The following is a 27,440-nucleotide window of genomic DNA, read 5'->3' as shown; positions in this document are numbered from 1 at the left end:
CCTGAGGGGACGGGGAGCGCGCGTTATATTTCGCGCCCGCAGCAGCGCATGTGCCTGGGCGAGTTTTCCTTCTGCGGGTGCCGGCAGCCTGGGCGCCGCCGCCCAAGCTGACTCCTCTCTCTCCGACCCCGGCAGGGCCCAGAGGTGATTCTGCCTGCATGATGTCCTCCTTCCTGGAGACGAGCTTTTCGCAGGCGCCACGTCGCGAACAAAAGGAGAAAAGAAAAAAAAAAGAAAAGAAAAATCAGAAGAAGCCAACAGAGAAGGGGGCGGTAAAGGCGTTGGGGGTCACCTCGGCCACCGGAGGGCGCGCTAAGACAGTGGCGGGGTTTCCAACGGAGACTCCACCCTGCAGTTTCCAGGGAAGAAGCTCAGGCTAGTCCTGCCAGGGGACCTGGAGGCCTGGCGCCCGAGCGGACCCCTAGCCCGATCTCCGGTCTGATCCCCAGGGACAGCAAGCAGCAAGCAGGGCGGGCTGCACCTTAAGAGCAGCATTATCAAGGTAGGTAGGAGACCCGCGTCCCTCCTAAGGCTCCTTCTGGCCCCCCTCCCCCGCCACGGGAAAGCAGTGGCAGAAGGAGGCAATGCAAAGTGAGCCCATTGGGTAGGGGAAGGGAGGGTTCAGGAATGTATGCAGAGCTGAAGCCTGGATTGGAAAGCCTATGGCATTGGGAAAGAGTGGAGAGGTGCTTTGGAGTGTGCATGAGAGCTGTGCTCTGACATCCCCAGAGCAACTTGGGGCTGTCACCTCTCTCCAGATGACTTGGAATTAAATGGCCTGTACCTGCCAGGGCAGGACAGGCTTTTCAGAGGCAGCTTAGCCTGGTGGCACACTCCCTGTAATGTTTCCATTGTATGTTAAAGGACGGGGATCATGGGAAAATATTTTCTTAAAACCTCAGGCAATGAATGTATTATTTAATAGATTTCTTCTGATCTACTTTGTAATTGGCTGCCCCTTACAAGAGATTGTATTTGGAGGATGTAAAATACCCTCCTTCAATTCCTCGGAAAAAGGGAACATAAACAGAGATTTCCTCTTTTTTAGCCTCCAAAGCTCTGAGAGATTACAGTTCTGCATAATTTAATTCTTTCCTACCTGCCATGAGCAGGCCTCCAGATCAGCAAGTTCCTTTGGAATGGTTTTGCTTGTTTTTGTTTATTTTCCATGGTGCTGATTAGAAAGCCACGAATTGTTTTGTGATTTTTAAATTTCAAGAGGTGACACCCACAGTTTATGGTGGTTTCCTTCAAACATTGCAGTGTAGTTGCAGCATAAAAAAAATACTTCTTGTGACAAGAAGTGGAAAAAGAAAGTTGATGAGCTAAGAAAAGTAGAGCCTTGAGCCAGACCAACTATTTGGCTTCCTCAAATATGGAGCAAGCATGGAATGTGGCTTTTTCAGAATCGAGAGGGTTTTTAGGAAGGGCAGTGAATGCTGTCTGGTGCTAACCCGTCCCTTTTGTGGCTGACAACCCTTAGGAGAAGGTCAGAATGTGCCAACAGCACAGAGTTGGCACTGGTGGTGTTTGAACTCAGAAGTGCTCAGGAACTGTGAAAGTTTCTCTGTTATCACCCTGGAGCCATCTAGTGAAATAGACCACTGTGATGCTGTGTAAGAGGCCATTGTGAGGGCTGGAGAGATGGCTCAGTGGGTAAGAGCACCAAGTGTTCTTCCAGAGGTCCTGAGTTCAAATGCCAGCAACCACATGGTGGCTCACAACCATCTGTAATGAGTACTGATGCCCTCTTCTGGTGTGTTTGAAGACAGATGCATTGTCTCACATATAAATAAATCTTACAAAAGATTGTCATCTACTGCAGTTTCTATGTGGACAGGGCACAGTTAAAGGGCTTAAAGATCAAGTACATTGTCCGTCTTTAAAGATCAAGTGTATCTCCTAACTTTCAAACCAAGAAATGTAGTGTCTTTTTTGCTGCTTGTGTAGCTTTTAGTGATGTATCTTTTCTCCTAGTACGTCCTTTGTTTCCATAATAGTTGTTTTCAAGTATATATGATTAGCGCTCCTATTTGCATAGCTATTCAATATTTTCATTGGTTAAATATTTGTGGTGAATTTACATTGTGATATCAGTAAAATGCTATGTGTAAATTTTAGAGAATATACCGGTTTGGGTAATTTTAATAACCTTTGCCCTCAAGTGGTGGCCTGTTTTCACATTGAAAAGACTGGAATTCATTACCATCCATAGCAGGATTGATAGGGAAGCACAATGGACAGCAACAGTGTTGTTCCCTTTGACAGTTGTGGGAGCCAAGAAAGAAGTGTGACTTGCTTTTTGTGATTTACAAAATCAAGACTCAGTATCATTACTATAGAAGCCCATGGAAAAATAATGAAGTTTTCAGAAATCACCAGCTGAAGAAATGGTGGTTTTGCTTATATTGAATTCTGAGTTTCAAAGTTATGTTTCATTTTTCTTTATTCCTTAATGAGGCTTTTTATTAAGTTTTTTATTCACCATTACACACTTAGATGCACAGTGCTAGGATCATAGTAGGTGCTCATTAAATCATTGACCATCGGGGAGGAGGAATGATAAGAAAATATGTATTTTCTGTAAGTTCTGTTAGTTTCGGGAACAGGGGTTTTCGGTTTACCAGTCATACCTTGGTATCTTGTCCCACATAAGACAACTTGACAGAACCTCCTTTCTGGCCATTATGTTCAACTTATTTTTCTCTTAATCATTGTTGAAAATCATGGAAGTAGTGTGGAAAATTGATTGTATCTGCAGTATAGCAAAAAAGCCCAGTCTAGATAGGTAAGCAGTTATGTTTCTCCATGAGCTGATGTCTTAAAACATCTAGATTTTAGGAATTTAGTGTTGTGTTTTCTAAACATACATCTTACAGCATACAGATAACATCGTGATAGAATAAAGGAATCTTTTGATTTAGCACCAAATTCCATAAAGCAATGAATACTGCACAGCTCTCTTGGCCATATGAATAGCCGAAATTATATTTCACTCTTTTAAAGAAATAATGAAAGCACTTAAGGTTAAAGCAAAGCCCATGGGAAAAGTTTGCTGTGGTGTTTCTCTTTGGTTTCTTGTGCTCTTTCTAGAGAATGACTTTAAGAAGTCAGGGCGGTCAGGTGGTCAGTGTGGTCAGGCAGACATGAGCAGATGGTTAAGCGATGTGCTAGGGCCCCATAGGCCAGTGAGCCCAGCTGAAGAGGAGAGGCTAGCCAGTGAGCCTGACTGAAGAGCAGAGGCTAGCCAGTGAGCCTGAATGAAGAGCAGAGGCTAGCCAGTGAGCCTGACTGAAGAGCAGAGGCTAGCCAGTGAACCAGGCTGAAGAGCAGAGGCTAGCCAGTGAGCCAGGTTGAAGGCTGAAGAGCAGTGATTTTAACATTTATTTCTAAGTTCTTCAGTTTTCCTAAAAGACAAAAGTTTGCCTCCATAAAGTTTGACTGAGAAGGTTCTTCTTGCTCTCTTCTTCTTATCTCCTTTCCTCTTGCTCTTATGACACAATAATTTCCTTTCTCTCAATGCCTTACTCTCAACGCTATGCCTTTACTTCTAAGTTCTTCTTCAGTTCTGTTCTGTTCTGTTGAGTTCTGTCTAAAAAGCTTTCTCTCTCTTTGTCCTCAGCATTTGTATATCTTTCTGAACACAGCATCACATGGTGAAAAGTTCACCACAAGTTTGCACAGGAATTCAAATCATAAGTTGGATAATCAGTTTACGACAGAGAATGTTTACATGCATATCCATGAAGAGTAATCATCAGGATAAACCGTCACCATCTGTCACTAGCTCTCCACATTCATGGTGAGTTAAAAGCTGTAATTTTTATGAGAAAAGAATAAGTGAAATTACCTATAGGCAAATCCAATCAATTATTTATGTTCAGTCCTTGCATCTATAGTAAATCATTAGTTCTCTTTTTATGAACTTTGGTTAATTGGTTTATACCCTCTTAGGATGGGCTCTAATTTGTAGATGCCTGCTTGGTATTGCAGAAGCAATTCACTCATGACACTTTAAGAAGGAAGAGTTCTCAATGCAATTTTGATTACCAGAGAAAACATAATAGCAGTCCCATTATAAAGAAGCTTAAAATTACTAATCTAATTTTAGGAATTCTTATAGAACCATCATAAGAATTAAGAAATCATCTATTTGTCTGTACATCATCACGCCAAGACAATACATCTTCGTTGCTCTGTGGTGATCTGCTCAAAAGAGTGGGGTAAAGAGCATGACAAATACAGAGGCAGATACTTGCAGCCAACCATCAGCTGAGAGCAGGGTCCCCAATGGAGGAGTAAGAGAAAGGATTGAGGGAGCTGAAGGGGTTTACAGCCCCATAAGAACAACACTGAGAAACACCCAGAGCTCCCAGGACCGATACCACCATCCAAAGACTACACATGGACAGACCCATGGCTACAACTGCATATGTAGAAGAGGATGGCCTTCTTGGGCACAAATGGGAGGAGAAGCCCTTGGTCTTGTCAAGGCTTGATGCCCCAGTGTAGGGGAAACCAGAACAGGGAGACAGGTAGGCCTGGGTGTTTGGGTGGATGTGGTAACCCCCTCACAGTAGAAGGAGGAGGGGGTTTTATAAGGGGTTTTGTGGAAAACAGGAAAACGGATAACGTTTGAAATGTAACAAAAGCCCTCTCTGGGGAAGGGACAGCAGATAAGGTGCTCTGAGCCCCTACTTCCCTGCTGCCTCCCTTTGATCATGACTGTGGTGCATGGTGTCAGCCTGGGACTCTCCATGGGCTCCTGCTGGCACTGGTCCTGGCGTTCCTAGCCAAGAGCATGATGAGCAAGGAGCACATGGTTTGTCCTGATTCAGAGCAGGGCGAGTGGCCACCAGAGAATAAGCACAGCTTCCTGTACGATGATGAGGTCTTCCTGGGCAAGGAGGACTCCAAGACCTTTGATAGCTAAGCCTGTACGAGAGCAGGAGAGGCTGGGGAAAATTGTTGATCCAATTGACAGTGATGAAGGCGGCCTTGTTACTACTGAGAACCTGAAAGTTTGGATCAAACAGGTACAGAAAAGATACATCAACCAAAATGTGGCTAAACTCTGGAAGGATTATGATAGGGACATAGAGGAAAAAATCTCCTGGGAAGAATACAAGCAGGCTACCTATGGCTACTACCTGGGAAACCTTGCTGAATTCCAAGATAGCTCTGATCATCACAACTTTAAAAAGTTGCCTCCACGAGATGAGAGGAGGTTTAAGGCCTTGACGGTGACCTGACAGCTACTCAGGACAGGTTCATTGCTTTTCTACACTAAGAGGATTTAGAACATATGAAGGAGATTGTAGTTCTGGAAACCCTGGAGGATATCGACAAGAACGGGGATGGTTTTGTGGACCAGGATGAGTACATTGTGGACATCTTTTTCTCCCGAGGACAGTTGCCCTGAGACAGACTGGGTTTTGTCTGGGGAGCAGTTCAATGATTTCCCAGATCTGAACAAGGATGGGAAGCTGGACTAGGATGAGATTCGCCACTGGATCCTCCCTCAGGACTATGACCATGCACAGGCTGAGGCCCCACATTTGGTGTATGAGTCAGATAAAACAAGATGCTTACCAAGGTGTAGATTTTAGACTACTGGACCATGTTTGTGGGAAGCCATGCCACCAATTACAGGGAAGATCTTACCAAAAATCATGATGATCTTTGAAAGAAACTCATCCTCATATGGCCAACAGTCACATGCTTTCTACGGATATTCTGGGTGATTGCTATATTTGTCAAGTATATAGCAGTTGTGTCCCTAAACAATAAGAAACCTTTCTAATGCTCAAAAAAATCATACATTGCACCACAAACAATAATAGTAGGAGATTTAAACACAACACTTTCATCAATGGACAGATCAGGGAAACAAATTAAACAGAGACATAGAGAGACTAACAAGTTATGAAACAAATGGATTTAACATATATTTATAGAACACTCCACCCTTAAACCAAAGGATATACCTTCTTCTCAGCATCCCATTGTACCTTCTCCAAAATTGAACATATAATCGGTCACAAAACAGGCCTCAACAGATACAGGAAGATAGAAATAATCCCATGTCTCGTATCAAAAAACCACGGACTAAGGCTGCTGATCAATAACAACAAATAGGACAGAAAGCCCACATATACATGGAAGTTGAAGTAAATGACAATTTGGTCATTGGAGACATAAGAAAGAAATTAAAGACTTCTTAGAATTTAATGAAAATGAAGATAAAACATACCCATACTTATGGGACACAATAAAAGCAGCGCTAAGAGGAAAACTCATAGCTCTGTATGCCTGCAAAAAGAAACAAGAGAGAGCATATGTCAGCAGCTTGACAGCACACCTCAAAGCTCTAGAAAAAATTAAATAAACCGTAGAGGAGTAGAAGGCAGGAAATAATCAAACTCAGGGCTGAAATCAAACAAGAAGAAACAAAACCGAGTATCAAAAGAATCAACAAACCCAGGAGCTGGTTCTTTGAGAAAATCAACAAGATACATAAACGCTTAGCCATATTAACCAGAGGTCACAGAGAGTGTATCCAAATTAATAAAATCAGAAATAAAAGGGAGACATAACAACAAAATCTGAAGAAATTAAAAAGATCATCAGATCCTACTACAAAAACATATATTCAACAAAACTGGAAAATGTGGAGGAAATGGACAATTTTCTATACAGATACCAGGTACCACAGTTAAATCAGGAACAAATAAACCATCGAAACAACCACATAACTCATAAAGTCATAGAAACTGCTATTAAACGTCTCCCATCCAAAAAGAGCCAAGGACCAGATGGATTTAGTGCAGAATTCTATCAGACCTTCATAGAAGACTTCATACCAATACTGTCCAAACTATTCCGCAAAATAGAAACAGACAGAGCACTACCAAACTCCTTCTATGAAGCCACAATTACTCTTATACCTAAACCACACAAAGATACAACAAAGATAGAGAAATTCAGACCTATTTGATTTATGAATATTGATCAAAAACGCTCAATAAAATTCTTGCAAACTGAATCCAAGAACGCATCCAAACAATCATCCATCATGGTCAAGTAGGCCTCATGGCAAGGATGCAGGGATGGTTTAATATACGGAAGTCCATCAACGAAATTCATCATATAAACAAAGTCAAAACCACATGATCATTTCATTAGATGCTGAGAAATCATTTGACAAAATTCATTACCCTTTCATTTTAAAGTCCTGGAAAGATCAGGAATTCAAGGCCCATATCTAAATATAGGAAAAGGCAAAATACATCCAACCAGTAGCTAATATCAAACTAAACTGAGAAAATTGAAGGAATCCCACTAAAATCAGGGACTAGACAAGGCTGCCCACTCTTTCCTTACTTTTTCAATATGGTACTTAACGTCCTAGCCATAGCAATCAAACAATGAAAGTAGGTCAAAGGGAAAAAACTAGAAGGGAAGAAGTCAAAACACTAATATTTGAAGATGATATGATAGTCTACTTAAGCAACACCAAAATTCTACCAGAGAACTACTTAACCTGATCAACAACTTCAGCAGACTGTCCGAGTATAAAATTAACCCAAACAATTCAGTAGTCTTCCTCTACTCAAAGGGTAAACAGGCTGAGAAAGAAATTAGGGAAATGATACCCTCCACAATAGTCCCAAATAATATAAAATAACTTGCTGTTACTTGAACCAAGCAAGTAAAAAATCTGTATGACAAGAACTTCAAATCTCTGAAGAAACTGAAGAAGGTCTCAGAAGATTGAAAGATCTCCCATGCTCATAGATTGGCAGGATGAATATGGTAAAAAATGACCATTTTGCCAAAGGCAATCTACAGATTCAATGCCATCACCAACAATATTCCTACTCAATTCTATATAAAGGTAGAAAGTGCAATTTGCTGTCATTTGGTATAACATAAAACCCAGGATAGCAAAACTATACTCAACAATAAAAGACCTTCTGGGGGAATCACCATCTCTGACCTCAAGCAGTATTACAGAGCAATAGTTTGTATGGTATTTGCATACAGACAGGCAGATCAGTGGAACATAATTGAAGACACAGAAATGAACCCACACACCTATGATCATTTGATCTTTGACAAAGGCGGTAAAACATCCAATGGTAAAAGATAGAATTTTTAACAAATGGTGCTGATTCAACTGGAGGTCAACAGGTAGAAGCATGCAAGTTGACCCATTCTTATTACCCTGTACAAAGCTTAAGTCCAAGTGGATCAAGGGCCTCCACATCAAACCAGATACACTAAAATTAATAGAAAAAAAGTAGGGAAGAGTCTCGAAGACATGAGCACTAAGGAAAATTTCCTAAACAAAATACCAATGGCTTATGCTTTAAGATCAAGAATCGACAAATGGGACCTCATAAAACTGAAAAGCTTCTGTAAGGCAAAGGAGAGTGTCAGTAGGACAAAAACGCAACCCACAGATTGTGACAAAATCTTTGCCAATCCTGCATCTGATGGACGGCTAATATCCAAAGTATACACAAAACACAAGAAGTTAGAGTACAGAGAGCCAAACACCCCTGTTAATAAATGGGGTACGGAGCTAAAGAAAACATTCTCAGCTGAGGAATATCGAATAGCTGAAAAGCACCTAAAGAAATGCTCAACATCCTTAGTCATCAGGGAAATGCAAATCAAAACAACCCTAAGGATCCACCTCACACCAGTCAGGATGGCTAAGATTAAAAACTCAGGTGACAACAGAGGCTGGGGAGGACGTGGAGAAAGAGAAACACTTGTCCATTGTTGCTGGGATTGCAAACTGGTACAAGCACTCTGGAAATCAGTCTGAAGGTTCCTCAGAAAATTGGACATTGCACTACCTGAGCAGACAGCTATACCTGTCCTGGGCATATGCCCAAAAGATTCTCCAACATACAACAACACACATGCTCCACTATGTTCATAGCAGCCTTATTCATAATAGCCAGAAGCTGGAATGAACCCAGATCCCCTTCAACAGAGGAAATGATTCGAAAAATGTGGTATATCTACACAATGGAGTACCACTCAGCTATCAAAAACAATGACAACGTTCAATTCATAGGCAAATGGAAAGAACTAGAAAATATCATCCACAGTGAGGTAATCCAATCACAGAAAAACACACTTGGTATGCTGTTGTGAGCGATGGCCTTGAAGCCCTCCATTATTGATGTTATTATTATGGTGAGCATTAAGTTTGACGGGTTTCATGGAAAATCCCCAGCCAGCTGCAGAAGACTAATACAAATGTGGTGGTCAAGATGAATAATCATATGATAACGTGTGACGTTAAGATACCCAATGTCATGACCTGTAACCTTTCTGAAAAACCAACATCCTGCTGACTAATAGATATGACAAACCTGTGACCTTTCTGACATTCTGTCCACACCAGCCGATTCCCTGACCACATGAATATTGTGTCCTTGGCGTGGGTAAATGTTTCTTACTTCTCTCCTCTCTCTGTTATCCATTTTATGGTACAAATTTAGCCTTGGGGAAAAATAAAATTGTCACCTTGATCAGACACTTGTCTTGGAGTCCTTCTTCACATCTCTTGTCCCTCATTCTCTTCCAGATTCTCAGCACCCCTCATTGACAGTATGCACTCATTGATATGTGGATATTGACCAAAACCTCGAATTACCCAAGATGCAATCTACAGATCTCAGGAAACTCAAGAAGAAGGATGACCAAAGTGCAGATGCTCCAACTCCTTCTTAAAATGGGGTACAAAAATATCCATAGGAGGGGATATGGAGGCCAAATCTAAGGCAGAGACTGAAGGAACAGACATTCAGAGCCTGCCCCACATGTGGCCCATATATATACATCCACCAAAACTAGGTAAGATTGATGAAGCTAAAACGTGCTTACTGAAAGGGACCAGATATACATCTCCCCTGAGAGAAACATCCAGAGCATGTCAAATAAAGAGGTCATTGCTAGTAGTAAACTACTGAACTGAGAACCGGACGCCGTTTATGGGAATTAGTGGAAGGATTCAAAGAGCTGAAGGGCTTGCAACCCCATAAGAACAGCAATGCCAACCAAATAAACCACTAGCAAAAGACTATACATGGACTGACCCAGGGGTCCAACTGCATATGTGGGAGAGAATAGCCTTGTTGGGGCACCTGTGGAAGGGGAAGCCCTTGTTCTTAAAAAGGTTGGACCCTCAGTGCAGGGGAATGTCCGGGAAAGGGTTTCTAAGTGGCGTGGATTGGGGGACCATACCTATGGGAGAGGGCAAGGCAGGGGGGTTATGGACCAAAAGCTGGGAAACGGAATAACGTTTGAATAAAAAAATATATATCTATTAAAAAAACTAAAATTTTAAAAAATGATAATAATTCTAAGAAATAATCAAAAAAAGAAAATGTGAATACGAAAGAAATTTAAGACTTGGAAACAGATGAATGCCAGATATTTGAAAAACTGTGTGACCATGGTAAACACTTTAATATACTTGAGAAATTTTTTACATGTTAATGAACTGCATCCTTTTTTTTTAAATAGTGAATGGAAATACAGTCCCTTCCTGGGTATGAGGCTAGGGATCCAGATGTAGTGGAATTCATTATTTGTTGAGTCCTGAATTTTTGAGTCTGCTTCTAACTCAGCTTATGCCAAGGAAACTAGGCCAAGGTGATGTCTAAGCCATTGACCAAACTATCTGGACTAACATTTACAGGTGAAATTCCACCTTGTAAATGGGAGGAGAGGAATAAAATATACCTTTAAGGATTTAAAAGAAATGAAATGTACCCAAAAAGTCCAATAAAAAGTTTAAAATAAAAATAACTTAGGAAATACAAAATACTGGGGTGCCACTCCACAATCATGATGTGTTTCTTCTGTGATAGCTTACAGGTTAATTTACTTCTCTATGACTGTTTTCTTATTTGAAAGTACGTAATGGCATCATCTGTGGAGTGGATGGTGAGAACAAAAGCTTTGCCTAACTTGAATAATCGATCCCTCCTGAGCATGTGCTTAACATTCTAAGCACAGGGAAATTTCCTGAGGGGATTAAAGAACAAAATCCAAACATAAAACAGCAACAACAACGATGTAAAAACATTCTGGACTCTGGGTATGAAGGCATGTTACAACTTTAATCAGCTTTGTAGGTATTTCTAATAAACACACAAAGAAACAAAAATCCCATCACAGTCCTAGCAGTTGCATCCAACAAAGAGAGAGCTGTGAGGTAGTGCGTGCTGCTTCTTTCCCCAGATACCCCTGGGCCTCAGGCCTGTACCCAGTGAGCTGGACCAAGAGCAGCCAGGTTGAAATTCCTCCTGCCATGGCAGGATTCTGCAGGAACATTTCCCTTTGACAACAAGGAACCTGTGTGGAGGAGACCTCTTGGTGAGTCCTCAAGGACTCTACATGTCCTATTCTACAGGGAGAAGCCCTGCCAGGTCTTTGGATAGGCCAGCCATTTGTATGGGGAAGTCTCTGGTCCTGTGGCAGAGGGCGAGGAATGGCAGAAAGAATGGCAGCTCCACTGAGAGCAAAGGCTACCCCTTCTAGGCCTATGACCTCCTAATTAATTTATCTTTCACCCGATGCCCTATTCACATTTTCTTACTATCATACAACTGTGATCTTGATGAGCAGCTGGTCTCTTGTTTTCTTAATCAGCTCTTTGTTGTCACAGACGTTTTTAACTTACTCCAGCCCATGAGACTTACTCATACCTTCTGTATGCACTAGGACCCTTGGTGGGCCTGTCAACTCAAAAATAGAAGCTTCGATAATCCAAAAGATTGGACTCCAGTTTACCTCAGGTCAGGAAAGAAGTCAACCACCATTAGTAAGAGAGCAAGGGAAAAATTACATAGGAAAAACAAGTGGCTTAATCAGAAGAAAAGATCCTCAACTTCTAAGGCACGCACATCTGCACCCCTCTCTTCTGAGCTTTGCATAGTGATGTTGTATAACTCCAGACGGTAGGAAAAGGCAGAGATCTTCCCAGAAACGTCATACATGATTTTCACTCTTACATCTGTGAGGTTGGGTGGCATTATAGCACACATTCAGGTGGAATTATAAAACCTAGCATAATAAGACAGAATCCACATATCACAGTGCCAAATGAACACTCTTCTGAACTTATGGACCCATTAAAATTGAGGTTCAACCTGACCTCAGGCCATTCCACTCCCATCCTGTCCTGATTCTTATGTTTGCTAGAAGTAAACGATCATGGTGCAGCCCCCAATATTCTCATGCCTGGACTTGGCTATTCGGGAAGAATGATATTCGAGAAGTGACGGCTATGTAGTTACAATGTAGTAACATAAGGTCCAGGTTGACATTTGCTCACTGATGTCCAATTTATGTCTTGTTATATTTGAGAAAGGGAAGATGTCCTACATAATATATAAAAGGGACAGAAACTTATTCTTTTATATATGCCCTGTAGTTGATCCCTATGTTCCCATGGAAAAGGAGTTTTTATTGCAAAAAAAAAATGGGATTATAGACCATTGATTTTGAGAAATACATGGATATGTAAATGGAAACAATGTCAGCTGTCAAGGACTGCACAGTAAGCAAATATTTCCAGGTTTTATACACTCAGAGGTATAGAAGAAATATATTGGCCTCCAGAAAAAGGGAAAAGCTTAGGAAAGGAAATGTGTGTCACATGCATTGTCTCAAGTAGTAGATTTACTTTTAAGAAAAGTCTCCCTCCTCCTTGGTCCCTAGAGATTTGGGTGCTAAGAAAAATCTGTTCTCCAATTCAGGGTTGTAAGCAACCCTCCCCAGCAAAAGCATTGTTGACTTCTAATGAAGCAGAGAGAAACATCTAGCTTTGAAATAGAGGTTGCCAAATGGTATTCCCAGCGACACATGAGAGACTGGAGGAAAGGGTCCCCACAGAAAATCATTAGTTTGGGGAAAGCTGGTTAGTAGGTAGGCCATAGAACTTTCCAGTGACATCACCAGTAAGCACTTCACTGGGCAATCTATTGTATCTAAGAGATCCCTAGAATCTTCTGTGATGTCACCAGTGTTGTGGTGACACCAACTGCCTTTGGGATATTTCTTCAGTTCCCTTTGGTTTCACAAGCAGGCATGTTTCGCCAGCTGCTCAGGCTATTTCAGAAGGAAAGGGAAGACCAAGGAGAGACCACACCAGGTCAGAGGGAAGCTGACCCCCTCTCTAGTGAAACAGAAAGAAGGAAATCATTCTGGGGAAGGCTTGGTGAGTCCTGGGCAGAGTTGGGGAACATCCTCAAGGAGGTAGGTTTGAGATGTGCCTTCTAAGACTAGGCCTTACAAGCAGGAGCCTTGGGATTTCTCAAAGGCAAACCAAGAGTCAGGAGTTCCTAATCTTAAATTTGCGAGAAAGCCATAAAGTGGTAAGCCTTCAGTGTCTTTTCCTGAAGCTTTTTAACTGTGAGTGTCAATGAATGGCAGGAGGAGGCACTATGAGATTAACAATGTGACCATCCATGGTTGGGAGTTGAAGCACTTCATCCTCTAGATTACTGTATGTTACATAAGTCTCTGATGGCGAGAACAAGGAAGGATGCACCCCTAGTCATGAATTGAGTTCTCAGACACTTTGGGCTGAAACACAGATGATTAGAGCTTGATGGTGCTAAGCATTATGAACTCCAGGATTAACTGCACCACATCTAATATGAGATAACATTATCCGAGATGTTTATGTCTCAGTCAGGTTATAACTGTCAGTGCCAGGGGTCCTGTAATAGTGAGTGTAGCACTTGTATGGCATTAGAGGTTGGAAAGAGGGTCATAGCTTGAAGTCCAGCTTCAAAATAGCTTTTCTGCTCTTTCAGGGATTCACCCAGTCTACCATTTCATCTTCCTCAACTGCCTTTTGGTATTCAGAATTGTCTTTTACTCCCATGGGCCATCAAATATGCAAATTCACTTGGGTTTATCTATCTACAGGTTTTGGTAGGAAGGCATCATCCCAAAGTGTCATCAGTAAGCAAGAGGAGTGTCTAAAGGAACTGGAGGAACTCAAATTTGAAATCCAGAAGTGTCAATTCGAGAGGGATGAACTTTACCAAATCCTGGACCTTTATATCTATGATGATTGGGACCACAGGTAGTCATTATGCCCAGTAACCTGTTCACTGTCTTGTGCTCTCTCTCTGCTAACCCGAGATTTCCTCATAGATCGAGAGAGTTTCACCTCTCATCCTGGATTTTAAGGATATTTGGCATGCATTGGCTTGTGAGATAAGCTAGGTGCTGTGTGTTTAGGCTCAACCTGTTTTGTAGTTGGGCCTGAGGTAGTTGGAGAGGCATTGGTTCTGTCAGCAGCTGGAAGGACCTGGTCACACTTGCTGCAACTGTGGGAGTGAATGAAATGCCTGCACATCATCACTCTTTTACTCTGATTTTGTTCATTATACACTGATTCTATGGCACCTCCATGGATGTAGTTGGCATTCTAAATGTGTTTGGATATGGGTTGGTATGTATATATGTGGATGTATTTGTTGGTGTTTTACTCAGGATCAGGAGGTCTGGGACCTTTGATGGGGTCTGAGGATTTGTTTGATCACCACTTTGCAGGTCATGATAGTGATGAGTACGTGGAGACCCACACTGATCATCAGAGCACTTTGCTCCTTCTGTATACCTTCAGGACTCTCCTGAGGGGAGGAGGTGCTGTAAATCCTCTTTCCTGTCAAACTTAGTTATGCCATCTGAGAATTTATGTAACGATAGAAACAAAGGATTGAGTATACCTGCTTTCAAAACAAGAGAAATGTCATCACAGCTTTCTCTTGGGCCCAAAGCTGTGGCACAGACTGGAGGAATCTTCTTCCTGAACTAGTCAATTCTATAATGCTCACCTGGCCAGCTCTTGAAGGTCAGGTCCCTCCAATTGGTACCGTGGCTCTGTTGTCCTGTGCCCAGGATAATAAACTTAACCAGTACAAATACTTTGAAGGAGCAAGTATGTGGTACATACTGAGTTTACTTAATAGAGAGAACAGTCTGATGTCACCTAATCTGTTTCACCTGCTTTGATCTTTAGTTTTTTATTTTTTTTAACTATCCAGGGATTGTTTATTGTGACCTAGAAATGGTCACTGTGGTCTTGACTGTTGTTATTCCCAAACAGGCAGCTCTCAGGCTCTGCCCCCTCCTATATAGTGAGTCTTTGCAAGAACCATATCTCTCAGGATTCCAAGGAGTCCTTATTTCAAAACAAATGTTTGCTTATTTACATAGAAATATTTTCTGTGGATTGAGTCTCACTGTTGGGTTTTGGTCTGGTATTTGACTTTGCCACTTTCTTCCCTTCCACCATTCCTTGAATTTGAAATTTTTTATTATATATTTTTTATTTACATTTCACCTAATTCTGAAATCGTGAGTTCAAAATATTATTTGTTACTTTGGCCATGACCTAACCCAGGCTGGATGTCGAATTGCCAGTCCTTCAATCCGAACATGAGATGAGAATGATGGCTATGCAAATGATGACCAACTCAATTACTGATGCCATGGAGAGGTACAAGGAGCTCATACAAGTGAACAGTTCCTACCGGTGAGTCACTGAGAGAGATGAGAACCAAGCACTAGGCAGGGAATGCTTCTATCCTGTATGACTTTGAACAAAAGTCAGGGCTCTGGTTCTGTAGTGTCTGACTCTTAACAAGAAGCCTGCCTTGTGGCAAGGGTCTTAGATTTGTAGCTCTTGGACTCAGTTGTCCTACATGTGAAGGGTGTAGAAGACCCTCCAATTCTTATTTTCCCCATTAAGGATCCTCTAGATAGAAAAGGTTGGCACCATGATGGGAATATCAATCAACTCTGAATCTCTAGGACTCTGACAGGATGTCTATGATCCATGAGAAACTCATGGAAAGATTGTACAGCTATTGGGTCTTCTATCCTCCCTCAGAGGGCATTTGACCTCTCCTTGCAGATGATTTCAGCATACTATGGACATATGAGCTCCCTTATGGACCATTTCTTCTACCTTGATTTATATGAACCGTCTTAGTGTCAGGATTTTCAGAAGTACTTTGATTCACAGGGAATGTGTCCTCTAATTGGTGCTAACTTGTATAGTGTGGCTCTATTCTGAGGATTTCTGGGGATGAGGGCCCTTGAAGGGATGATTGGACTTGCAGGAGTGACAGGCAAATAGAAGCTGGCTGGGATTTACCATTTATGTTTGTGGTTCAGCATCAGGCACTCCCAGCTCCTGCGTGAACAAACTCAATTGAAGAACAATATACAGATTTTGCTGAATGAGAAGAGAAAACTGCTGGTGGAGCAGACTGAACTGCCAGCATCCTCTGTGGAGACAAAGAGGCTCTGTGAAGAAGCCGGAATGAACATCTGTGTCCCCAGAGCCAAGCAACAGCAGGTAGGGTTAGGACTCAGGGTCAGGGTGTCCTCATGTCTTACCATAAACATAGACACACCAGTGTAACTGTCTATTGACTGATCCATGTCCTGACCTAGGTCTCATCCAAGTGTTCATTTATGTGATGGTTTACAAGGCATTCTGTGGAGATAGCCCCTTTTCAGGAAACTGCATGTTTGGAAAGCAAATGCTCCTGCTCTTCGAGAATCTGCACTTCATTAAGGGAGATAGGTTGATCACACAGCACAGCACTACATGCCATTATGTGTGGAGGGTGCTATGTGGGAGCCCCTCTTTAGACTAGAGCAGGGCTTTGAGAGATGAAGCAAAAGCCCAGAGCCCATTTTCTTTACAGGGTCATGTGAGATTCCAGGAACTAAGTAGTTTAGAAGGAGGAGAGCCTGGTGGAAATGCCAAAGTAATGGTTCTCATTGTCATCTTTTGGTGGATTTGTTCTTTCTCCACCATTTTCCCTGTATATCAAGACCCTCTCTTCATGCTTCCTAAATCATGGGTACCTGACAGAGCCTGAGGAGCAGCATGTCAGTCCTGTTTTGTTCGAGTGTTGCTGGAGAGTTCATATCTTGACCTTATACTCTGTAGATGCTTGGAAAAGCAGGAATGTGGAAAGGTGTTCTCAAAACCTGACAATTGGCATGAGAGATTTGAGACTTCAAGAACAGAGTTATCTACCCCCATTCTCATCAATAAGAGTGCTATCTAGGCCTTTTTGTTCCTCTCAGGAAAAATGGCTGAGTAGTGATTCTCTCTTAAAATACCTGCTTTGAATAGTCTATATTATGTTGTTCCTCCAGTAGGATGGGATCTTCATTGTTTTCTGCCGAATTGCGATTTTGGTGTGTGTGTGTGTGTGTGTGTGTGTGTGTGTGTGTGTGTGTGTGTGTGTCTGTTTGTGCTTGTTTGTGTGTGTGTCTGTATGTGTGTGTGATAGAGTATGTTTGTGTTTGTGTGTGTGTGTGAGTGGGTGTATGTGTGTGTGAGTGTGTATGAGTGTGTGTGTGTGAGTGTGTGTTAGTGATTGTGTGTGTCTGTTTGTGCTTGTTTGTGTGTGTGTCTGTATGTGTGTGTGATAGAGTATGTGTGTGTGAGTGGGTGTATGTGTGTGTCAGTGTGTGTGTCAGTGTGTGTTAGTGAGTGTGTATATCTGTGACTCTGTGTGTGTGAGTGTGTGTGTGTGTGTGTGTACCAGCTGTGGCTCAGCATGTTTATGCACATGTTGTGGATTTAATTCTGAATGATTTTTCAAGTGTTTCTAGTATGGGTTCTTTTGTGTGTGTGTGTGTGTGTGTGTGTGTGTGTGTGTGTGTTTCCCTGTGCATAATTGCACAGGTGAGTCTCTATTGCCATGTTTCATGAGAAAAAAGAATCTAAGAGTTCACTTTGCATCCATGAATATCAAATATAGCACCCCAATCACTTGGAATCACCACCTAGATCTGTACAGCAAAAGAACCCAAAACACTTGTAAAGTTAGATTTTCAAGTGATTAGGGAAAAATGACTGGTCTGCATCGAAATCCTTTGGAGCACGTCAAAGGAATGGAGTACATGAAGGTAAGGGGGGCTGCTTTATAAAATCCACTGATTTATGATCCTTCTCTGTTCTTTGTGAATTGTGAAAGCCCACTGGAAGGTTGTGTCACTCACTGTGTCTTCTCCAAGGTTGCTTTCCACATTGCCTGCTACCATTTCTTTCCAGCTACCTTGGCACACTACAGCTTCCCCTGGGAGTTTGGCTTGGATTTTATTCATTGAGAATTTGAGTTGCTTGGAGTTGTATCGTCATCCAGCAAAAGCCCCATAGCTATGCTGTGGTGCAAGAACAGGGCAGTTTCAGGAGCCCCTTTAGGTGCACAGATAATCTAAAGCGCTCCCCCATGTTATCTGTGTAGCATTCTGCAAGTGCTGTCAATCAACATCATTGTCTCTCAGTTAATTTCAGCCTCAATGGAGTTAGGAGAAATGATGAAATTCAGACGGGTCTGTTAGTGGACGATCAGAAAGGCCTGTGAGAAGCCATGTTCTTTAAGTGGAACAGAAGTGTTAGTTGACCCAGAGATCTCAGAGAAAAGAATAGGTGTCCAACTAGAGCAACTAGAGCACATCTGGGTTGTAGTGGTCCAAGGAGGGAAACTGTAGGAGAGGTTGGAGCCCTTCAATGGATTATGACTCAGTGTGAGATCATCCATGTAAGCATTTATTTATTTACTCCAAATATCTGTGACACAATCACATTATAGGTAGAAACATTGTTCATATGGATCCTGGTTATGGAGATTTCCTATGATTCTGGGGGCATAGCTTTGGGCATGAAGTCACTCAGGCTATGGTAAAGAGAGCTCCTATTAGAAGAAGCTGCACTCTATGGGGAAAGCCTGAAACAGTGAACAAGAACAGGAGTCTAGTCCACCACTAACATATGATCCTTTGCTGGGAAACAAGACTGCTCTACAAAGCCTTGGGAACTTGCTAAGCCAGATAGGTAATAGGGAAAGAACCCTGATTCTATGTCGGCTTATTGGAGGGCAGCACACTGACTGAGCTGTCTATAGGCTATGACCACTATGTACATGTCCCACTCAACATTTGTTTTTATGCCTCCAGAGTATCCTGGGGAATCATTATATTAAGCATTAAAAGGGAAAGTAAACACTGCAATGTACTATGTTTATATTGTGTAAGCACAAATGGCTTGTGTGTTTGCGAGTTTGTATTAGTGTGTCTGTGTGTCTGTGTGTGTGTTTGTGTGTGCACACAGGCATGCATGCTTCCATTGACAGTACACTCATCTGATGATCAGAATAATGAAGGATTAGAGGAAAGAATGCACGACATTCTGAAGCAGAGAACCAATCACCCAGGGAAGTAGCTGGGGAGGAACATTGTAGAAGCATTCTGATATTTTTGAGATCAGGTAGGAACACAGACTGGCAGAAGCCAATTGGATTTCCTGTCCCTATATAACTATCCTTTTTGGATGGCTGACCACTGACAAGGTTTTCACCATCAGTCACCTAAAGAACTACCCAGAGTATTGTTCTGGTACAGTTTATGGGAATTTTGTCCATGACACAATATGTATAATCCTCAGGATTTCTTTGTATTTTGTAATCCTTTCTTCCTGTTAACTCTCTGATAAGATCTGAGGACATTTTCTCTTCTGTCATCTCACAAATTGCATTACAATAACCATAGTCTTACAAGGGTGCTGTTATGTATGTCCATCACAATAAACTTTAATGTTCCTTGTGTATGCTGTGAGCACATTCCCAGTGATTACAGGATCTGTGCGGTGAGCATGGATTTGAAGTGAGATGGCTTCTCTGTGTATTTGCAGATTCAGTGGTTACAAATTGAACCTAGGCAGGTTCCTTCAGTGCTAACATAATCAGAACTTTCACCACAATTCTGGGCATGTTCTCCAGAAGGAATCCACATGGTATTCTAGGTTGCTCATACCATTCTTGAACTCAGATTCGGACCCAGCTACAATGTTATTATTCATAATAAACCTGGACCTGTAATATGCTCATTTTTCTCTTAATTCCGGTACAGTGCATAGTCCACAGTTCAAATTCTAGCAGTTTGAAAAGCTGAGATATAAATCCAAGCGCAGGTACTCTATGACACTTTGGGATGCAGGGACTGACATCAGCTGACAGGTCATGCTGGATTATCCAACTGAATAGAGCTGATGTAAGAGGGAGAGCTGAATGACAACCACTCACTAAACCTTTATTCCCTTGCTCTGCTAGGTCTGAAGTTCTCCAGCAGAAACTCGAACATGACACAGACCAGGACAAGATCTCCCTTGGAGAGAAGTGCTACAAGAGGAGAATTAAGTGTGCACAGCAAATGCACCACTATTGCATCTCATCTGTAATGTCCATAGCAATTGTGGACTGCACTTTCCTCCTTTATTTTATCTTCTTTGGATTGAGTAGGCTTTACTTTCACCTCAGCTCTCTCCAGCAAGTGTGCACTTTTGGAGGGACCCAGAGAAGTGCGGATGCACATCAATCAAGAGCTGCTGGTCATCCAGAAAGACTGTGCACGTGTAAATTTGTACTTGTCCTGATGGGTCATCCAGAAGAGTTTCATGGAGATCAGTTCACAACATTGGAAAGACTTTGAAACAAAGTCTGTAATACCATTTATACTCAGTATTGGTAGGCTTTTTCCTTAATACCCCCACTCCAACAAAACAGACCTACTTCCACTCCTCTTGAAAAGATTATTACCATCAGTAACTGCTTGTCTACTATGTCTCCCAGGCAAGCCACAGGCTATAAGTCTATTCTGCAAAAGGAGCAGCGAAAGAATGCTTAGCGCAGTTCCTCTATTTAAAGTTTGGTTGAGTTTTAATTGTTTTGGTTATTTGGTTTTCCTTCTATTCATTTGAAGTTTTGTTATTTATGTGTTGTTGTTTTCTTCATTTGCTTTTCTATTTTGATAAGGATATAGACTGTATATATTGACTACCTGCATCTGGTTACTATCAAGTAAATTGGATGTATTCTGGTGAATAAAAGAGTAATCTCAAACTCTTCACCCTTAAGAACCTTCTTTATTGATTATTAGTGTCAACATCTGAAGTCCCACAGCTATCAGGGAGGGATGGATCTCTGCATTCTCATGGGGACTGGGCATCAAATCACTTCCCAGTCAGACTGAGATTCAAAGGCAATTATGCAGTCACTGTTCACTGTGTTCCCAAATCTGTGAATTTCAACTTCATCATGCATACACTACCCACTGTGTATGCTTGCTGTCAAATATATAGTTACCTCTAAATTATACTCTGTGGATGACAGTATTGAAAAAATTAATGGGATAAACATTAATTTTCCTGTAATATCTCCCAGGACAAATCCTGCGGCGGAGAGTGCTGAACACCCAGGAATGCAGATAATCCTGAGACCACAGGACAGAAAGCGACTTCTGCCCAGCTCTTCCCACATCTCTGGCCCAATATTAATCTGCATGATGCCTCTGGAAACAGGAATAGAGGAGCAGTCAGCGGCAGGAACCTGCTTGGTCCAGCCTGGTCCCAGAACCGACCCAGACCCTGAGCATTTTTGAAGAAAACCAGAGGCATACAATTCTGTTTCCTGATTGTGGCTTTTTTTATTTGAAGCTCTAAACACCATTTTGTTGTTGTTGAATTTTAATTGAATATTTTTCATTTTGAATTCAAATGTTATTCCTTCCTTGTTTTCCAGAAATAAGTTCGAATACCATCAGCCTCCCCCTCTTCTATAAATGTATTCCCTTCACCAAACATCCACTTTCCCAGCCTAGGCAGGACCAAGGGCTGCTCATTCCATTTGTGCCCAAGAAGACCATCCTCTGTCTGATACACATGCAGATGGGGCCATGGCACCGTCCCTGTATAGTGATTGGGTAGTGGTTTAGTCTCTGGGAACTCTGCTTGGCAGGCATGGTTGTTCTTATGGGGTTGCAAGTCCCTTCAACTCTTTCAATCTTTCTGTAATTCCTCCAACTGAGGTCCAGTTCTCAGTTCAATGGTTTGCTGCTAGCATTCTCCACTGTATTTGACATGATCTGGCTGTGCCTCTCAGGAGACATCTATATCCAGTTCCTGTCAGCAATGCACCTCTTAGCTTCATCCACCTCATCTAGTTTGAAGGCTGTATATGTATAGGCCACTCGTGGGGTAGACTCTGAATGGCCATTCCTCCAGGCTCTGTTCTAAACTTTGCATCCCTATCCCTTCAATAGGGATTCTTCTTCTCCTTTAAAGGAAGGAGTGAAGCACCAGCATTTTGGTCATCCTTCCTGAATTTCATTTGGTCTGTGAATCTTGGGGAATTCGAGCATTTGGGCTAATATCCACTTGTCAGTCAGTGCATACCATGTGAGTGTTTCTGTGATTGTGTTAACTCACTCAGGAGGATATTTTCTGGTTCATTCTCTTTGTCTATGAATTTCATGAAGTCATTGTTTTTGATATCTCTGTATTACTCCATTGTGTAGATGTACCACACTTTCTGTTTCCATTCCTCTGTTGAAGGGCATCTGGGATCTTTTCATTTTCTGACTATATTAATAAGGCTGCTATGAACATAGTGGAGGGTGTGCATTGTTGTATGTTGGAGCATCTTTTGGTTATATGTGCAAGAGAGGTATAGCTGGGTCCTCAGCTAGTGCAATGTCTAATTTTCTGAAGAACCTCCAGACTGATATCCAGAATGGTTGTACCAGTCTGCAATCCCTTCTGACCCCTGCGTGACCTCACTTAACTTTGTGAGCTTTGTGGGCTTCTACACTGCTGCTCTGAGAAGAACTGAAAACTAATGGAATAGATGTGTAGCTTCCCATTACCTTTGTCATTTTTATGATATTAGTAGGATAGGTTTGATTGAAATATATTCTCAGGAATATTCACAAAACCATTGTCTCTTGTGTACCATCTGGAGGAAGTACAAAGTTGACAGACAGTTCTTCACAAACTTCCCAAAGCCAGGAAATCGGAGCATGAAGAAAGCCAAGTCCAAGGCATTCAAAACCAGCTTCCTCACCAATGCAACCAGGAAAGGCTTTGTTAAAAGAAGGGAGGTACTGAGACAGTTGGCCCTCATACACTCAGAGAAGACTGTGCCAGGAGAATTGGGGAAGGATTGTGGGAGAGAGTAATTAGGTATCAGTTGTCAGTGAGCAGAACGTAAAATGAAAAAGAAAAAATATATAAATAGAAATAAAGTAAAGGTCTTTAAGAAAATGGGACACAATGTATTGCTGAACTAACACTACTGTGTTTAAACTAGCACACATTTGAAAATCTAGAGACTATATGTGATAAAGTGGGATGGCCTTATCATTTACATATACTATGTATACAGCAAAGCTAAATGAAGTGGAGAACATGCAGTTCAAAGATCCATTGTTCCCTCACATCTATGTGGCCCTGCTTCCCTTTATCAGGACTGTGGAGGCCTCTGCTCATCCAGGTCTCATGGTTCAACCAAAATGCAGTCCCCTATGATCTCTGGCCAAGTGCTCTTGTGTTCCCAACAGAACTCTGCCTCAGGCTGCAGAGGCACTGAAGGGCCAGCCTTCACCTTCAAGGTGCAACCACTCCACTCTGTGGAGGCCTCTGCTCATCCAGGTCTCATGGTTCAACCAAAATGCAGTACCCTATGATCTCTGGCCAAGTGCTCTTGTGTTCCCAACAGAACTCTGCCTCAGGCTGCAGAGGCACTGAAGGGCCAGCCTTCACTCTTCAAGGTGCAGTTCAGTCTTTCCAGGCTCTCTGTGACTCAACTGGAGGCTTCAGCAGAGGCCTTTCATCTGAATAACAGAAACTTACCTAATCCAAAACATTGGGAAGCTATCCTACACTCCTGATTGGCTGGTTACCTGAGACCAAACAGCATAGCACTCTTCTTTATGCCTGTTTTCCTGATTTGAAACTAAATAATGTGATCATCTGTGGTGTTGGTGGAAAGAATAAAATCCTTAACATGAATAAGAGGACCATGCAGAATATGGGCTTCACATTCTAGGTACAGAGTGAAGAGCTAGAGGGAATTACCAAAGAAAACAATAAGAATCCTAAAAACAATTACAGAAATAATGAAATGAAATAAAACAAAAACAAAAGCAAAAACAAAAATACCTTGTGGGTGCTGGTATTAAAGGCATGTATTAATTCTGATCAGCTTTGTAGGAATTTCCAATAAAAAACAAACAAACAAACAAACAGCTTATTACAGTTGCAGCAGGTTCAGGAGAGAAAGCTGGGAGATGTCCTGTGCTGCTGCCCCCATGCTATGATTCTGCAGCAGCAACTTCCTTGGGAATAGGAACCTGTATGCAGTGGGATCCCTTGCTGGGCCTGTCATCTCAAAAAGAGGGGCTTCCCTAATCCAAACCTTGGAATCCAGTTGACTACAGGCCAGGAATGAAGTCAACCATCATTAGGGAAAGAGCAAGGGAAAAATTACATAGGAAAAAATATGTGACTTAATCAGAAAAAATCCTCAACTTCTAAGGCCTCCACAATCTCCACCACTCTCTTCTGAGCTTTGCATAGTGATGTTGTACAACTCCAGATGGTAGGAAAAGGCAGAGTTCTTCCCAGAAAAGTCATACATGATTTTCACCCTGACATATGTGAGGTGAGGTGGCATTGTTTCACAGAGTCAGCACACCCGGGATAAGGACACAGAAGCCACAGATGACAATGCCAAATGGACTCCCTCCTGAACTTATGGACCCATTAAAATTGAGGTTTAGCCTAACCTTAGGCCATTCCACTCCCTGCCCATCCACCTGATTTTTATGTTTGCTCTGAGTAAAAGATCAGAGTGTAGCCCCAAATATCCTCATGATTGGACTTGGAAATTCAGGAAGAACGATATTGGAGCCTTTGTGGTTACAATGTGATAACTAGGTTCTGACCAGGAACCTCATCCTTAGCCAATGGGGACTTTAAGGCCGGGCCTCCTGCTTGTTCCAGTGCAGGCTAAGACTTCATGGTCAGGCCAGCTCCTGAGCCCCACACAGGGCTGCCTGCATACCCTTGTGACTGCATTAGAGCCAGAATGCTCTCTGCCCAATCCCCTTCTCTCCTCTTTGCCACAGCCATTGTCCCCAAGAGCAATTGTCAAACACCTTTATACGTGTATCTCAACCTCAAAGTCAGGTTCCCAGAGAATCAATCCCCATAGCTGACCATAAATGAGGATTCACTGCGTGTGTGTGCGTGTATATATAGTATTTTAGAACACAGAATGGGGATTCTTGGTGAAAGCTTCATGGACATGTATCTTTGCTAGATGTCTTTGAACTGGGATCTTTCCACATGACTTAGATATGCTTGCCATGAGGTCATTACCCGTCACCTTGCCATTTCAGTTTTGTGTTTCTTTTGGATGCTACTGCTGTTTGACATAAGATCCAAGGATGAACTTCCATACTGGGCTATGGTTTCAGACTTGATTTACAACCATGTGGCCCTTGAGTTGCTTCCCTTTGATCCTAGAGGTTGATTAATCTTTCCAGCAAGGCTTCCAGTACTTGACAGGATTGTGCTACATGCTGTCAGAGCAGAGTTACACAGAATTCATATGCTGGCCTTCCTCTGATGATGCTTACCTTTGCCAAGTCCTCAAACAGGGCAGCGCTTGGAAAAAAAACCCTGCAGGCTAAGAAATCATACATGTGGGTCTACCCCTGGCTCCTTGAGGAATGAAAGAGGAATATGGTCTTGGCTTACTGGAAGTCTTATCCCAAGACTAGGGAAGGGGACTCCAGAGAGCACTAAGCCTTCTCCTCATCCATCATAGTCTGTATAGCCTGTGGCTTTCATTTGGTCAGTGTGATGACCTTAAAATGTTCTAGGTATTTCTGCCATGTTCTGTCTCTATACCTAGACATGACCTCAGGTGTACAGTCACATTGGAAACATAAAAAGCCTTGCATCTGAATTGTGAAATTCAATGTGTGTTATATTTAAAATACCACAACAATTGAGTGGCCATTGCTACAGTAAATATTATTAGGGGGTTTCTCCCCCACCGTAGATCATTTAGTTCCCAAATAAAAGACACAAAACTTTTAGATTTAGAATAAGCCTTAAAGTACTAGAGCTGGGCAGACATCAACCCTCTGTGCTATTTTTTCTGCTTCCCTGTCAATAACCCTGAGGTATTGCTTGCCATGCTCTGCCTGGGTCACTCCTGTTCTGACAGGCTGGCCCTCATGGCAATACACTCACGATCTACCTACCCTATGGGGTGGTGTCTCCTTCCTTCTCCTCCATGTCCTTTCCCTCTCCTTGTGGACCCTGCCTGAGCCCCCAAGCCCAGGGAAACTTTCCTCTGTCCTCTCTCTTCTGCCCAGCCCATGTTGTAGGGATTTTATTAACCAATCAGGGATAACTTAGGAGGCAAAAAAAAAAATCTGTTATACATGAGGATCTCCTTGTCTTGGAGCAACCAGACCTTAGGGTACAGAATTTAGCATTTGAATGTACAGCACCACAGGCCAACCCATTATAGGCCAATCTACTTTGTAGTTGGACTCAAAGCTTGGCTCTCACACCCGTTAGATGTTCAACCGTGAAGAAGTTATTTTACCTTTGTGTGACTCAATTCCCTTATCTGCACAGTGAGGATGATAACGAGTGTTTAATTCACAGAGTTGTCTTTGGGACTGATGAGTTAATATATCTAGTAGTTAAACATTAAACACCATCCACTTTGCATAATTAATAAAAGTCTGTGGAAGGGGCAAAGTAATAAAGCCAGAAGAACATTTGATTTGGAAATGGGTCCATACAACTACCTCTAATAACAAACTGAGAATCAGGGAATGGTGGAAGACTAAGGCCAGAGAATTGGGAAATCAAGGCCACCCTGAGCTGCGTAAGAAGATCATATCTCAAAATATCAAGACAAGTCATGGTTGTAGTAATAATAAATCAAGAAATAGTCATTGCGGCGGATCCCGGCCCGCAGCAGCTCTCTGCTCCCAAACCCCGTGGGAGAGGGACCTCACCGCCTGGTCAGGTGGGCACTCCTGAGGCTGCAGAGCAGAAGAGACCACCAACACGGCCCACCCCTGCCCACATCCCTGTCCCAAGGGAAAACTGTATACGGCCTCTGGGTTCCCATAGAGGACGGCTCAGGAGCATCAGGATCGCTGTGCCTGAGACACCGCCATAATCTGAAGGCACCTACTGGATAAACAGTTCTCTGCACCCAAATCCTCGGGGAGGGAGAGGTAAACCTTCAGAGAGGCAGACACGCCTGGGGAACCAGAAGAGACTGCACTCTCCACACATCTCTGATGCCAGAGGAAAACACCAAACGCCATCTGGAACCCTGGTGCACACAGGCTCCCAGAAAGGGCGGCGCAGATCTTCCTGGTTGCTGCCCCTGTGGAGAGAGCGTAGGCAGCACCCCACAAGCAAACTTGAGCCTCGGGACCACAGGTAAGACCAACTTTTCTGCTGCAAGAGACCTGCCTGGTGAACTCAGGAC

The 27,440-nt window shown here is 42.5% G+C and overlaps 1 protein-coding gene across 4 annotated transcripts; it reads left to right on the top strand.

Annotated features, from left to right (window-relative positions):
- The first annotated feature begins 60 nt into the window (after positions 1-60).
- Positions 61-21,533, top strand: LOC134480475 (uncharacterized). 4 transcript variants are annotated; one of them, XM_063267964.1, is made up of 7 exons: positions 61-502; positions 3,623-3,802; positions 9,608-9,876; positions 13,966-14,125; positions 15,452-15,583; positions 16,228-16,411; positions 20,187-20,989. In XM_063267964.1, the coding sequence occupies exons 3-7, from the start codon at positions 9,786-9,788 to the stop codon at positions 20,190-20,192; spliced, it is 573 nt and encodes a 190-aa protein (XP_063124034.1). In that variant the 5' UTR covers positions 61-502; positions 3,623-3,802; positions 9,608-9,785; the 3' UTR covers positions 20,193-20,989. The 4 variants fall into 4 exon arrangements, 3 of the variants coding, with proteins under 3 accessions (XP_063124034.1, XP_063124035.1, XP_063124033.1); XM_063267965.1 differs by lacking the exon at positions 3,623-3,802; XR_010054916.1 differs by lacking the exons at positions 61-502; positions 3,623-3,802; positions 9,608-9,876 and adding exons at positions 9,891-13,249; positions 21,297-21,533 and having other exon boundaries at positions 20,187-20,571.
- Positions 21,534-27,440: the final 5,907 nt, after the last annotated feature.

This window comes from Rattus norvegicus, chromosome 9, assembly GCF_036323735.1.
Source record: "Rattus norvegicus strain BN/NHsdMcwi chromosome 9, GRCr8, whole genome shotgun sequence".
In the NCBI taxonomy this organism is placed as follows: Eukaryota; Metazoa; Chordata; class Mammalia; order Rodentia; family Muridae; genus Rattus; species Rattus norvegicus.
The sequence above is the reverse complement of the archived record's forward strand: the minus strand, read 5'-3'. Positions and strand labels throughout refer to the sequence as shown.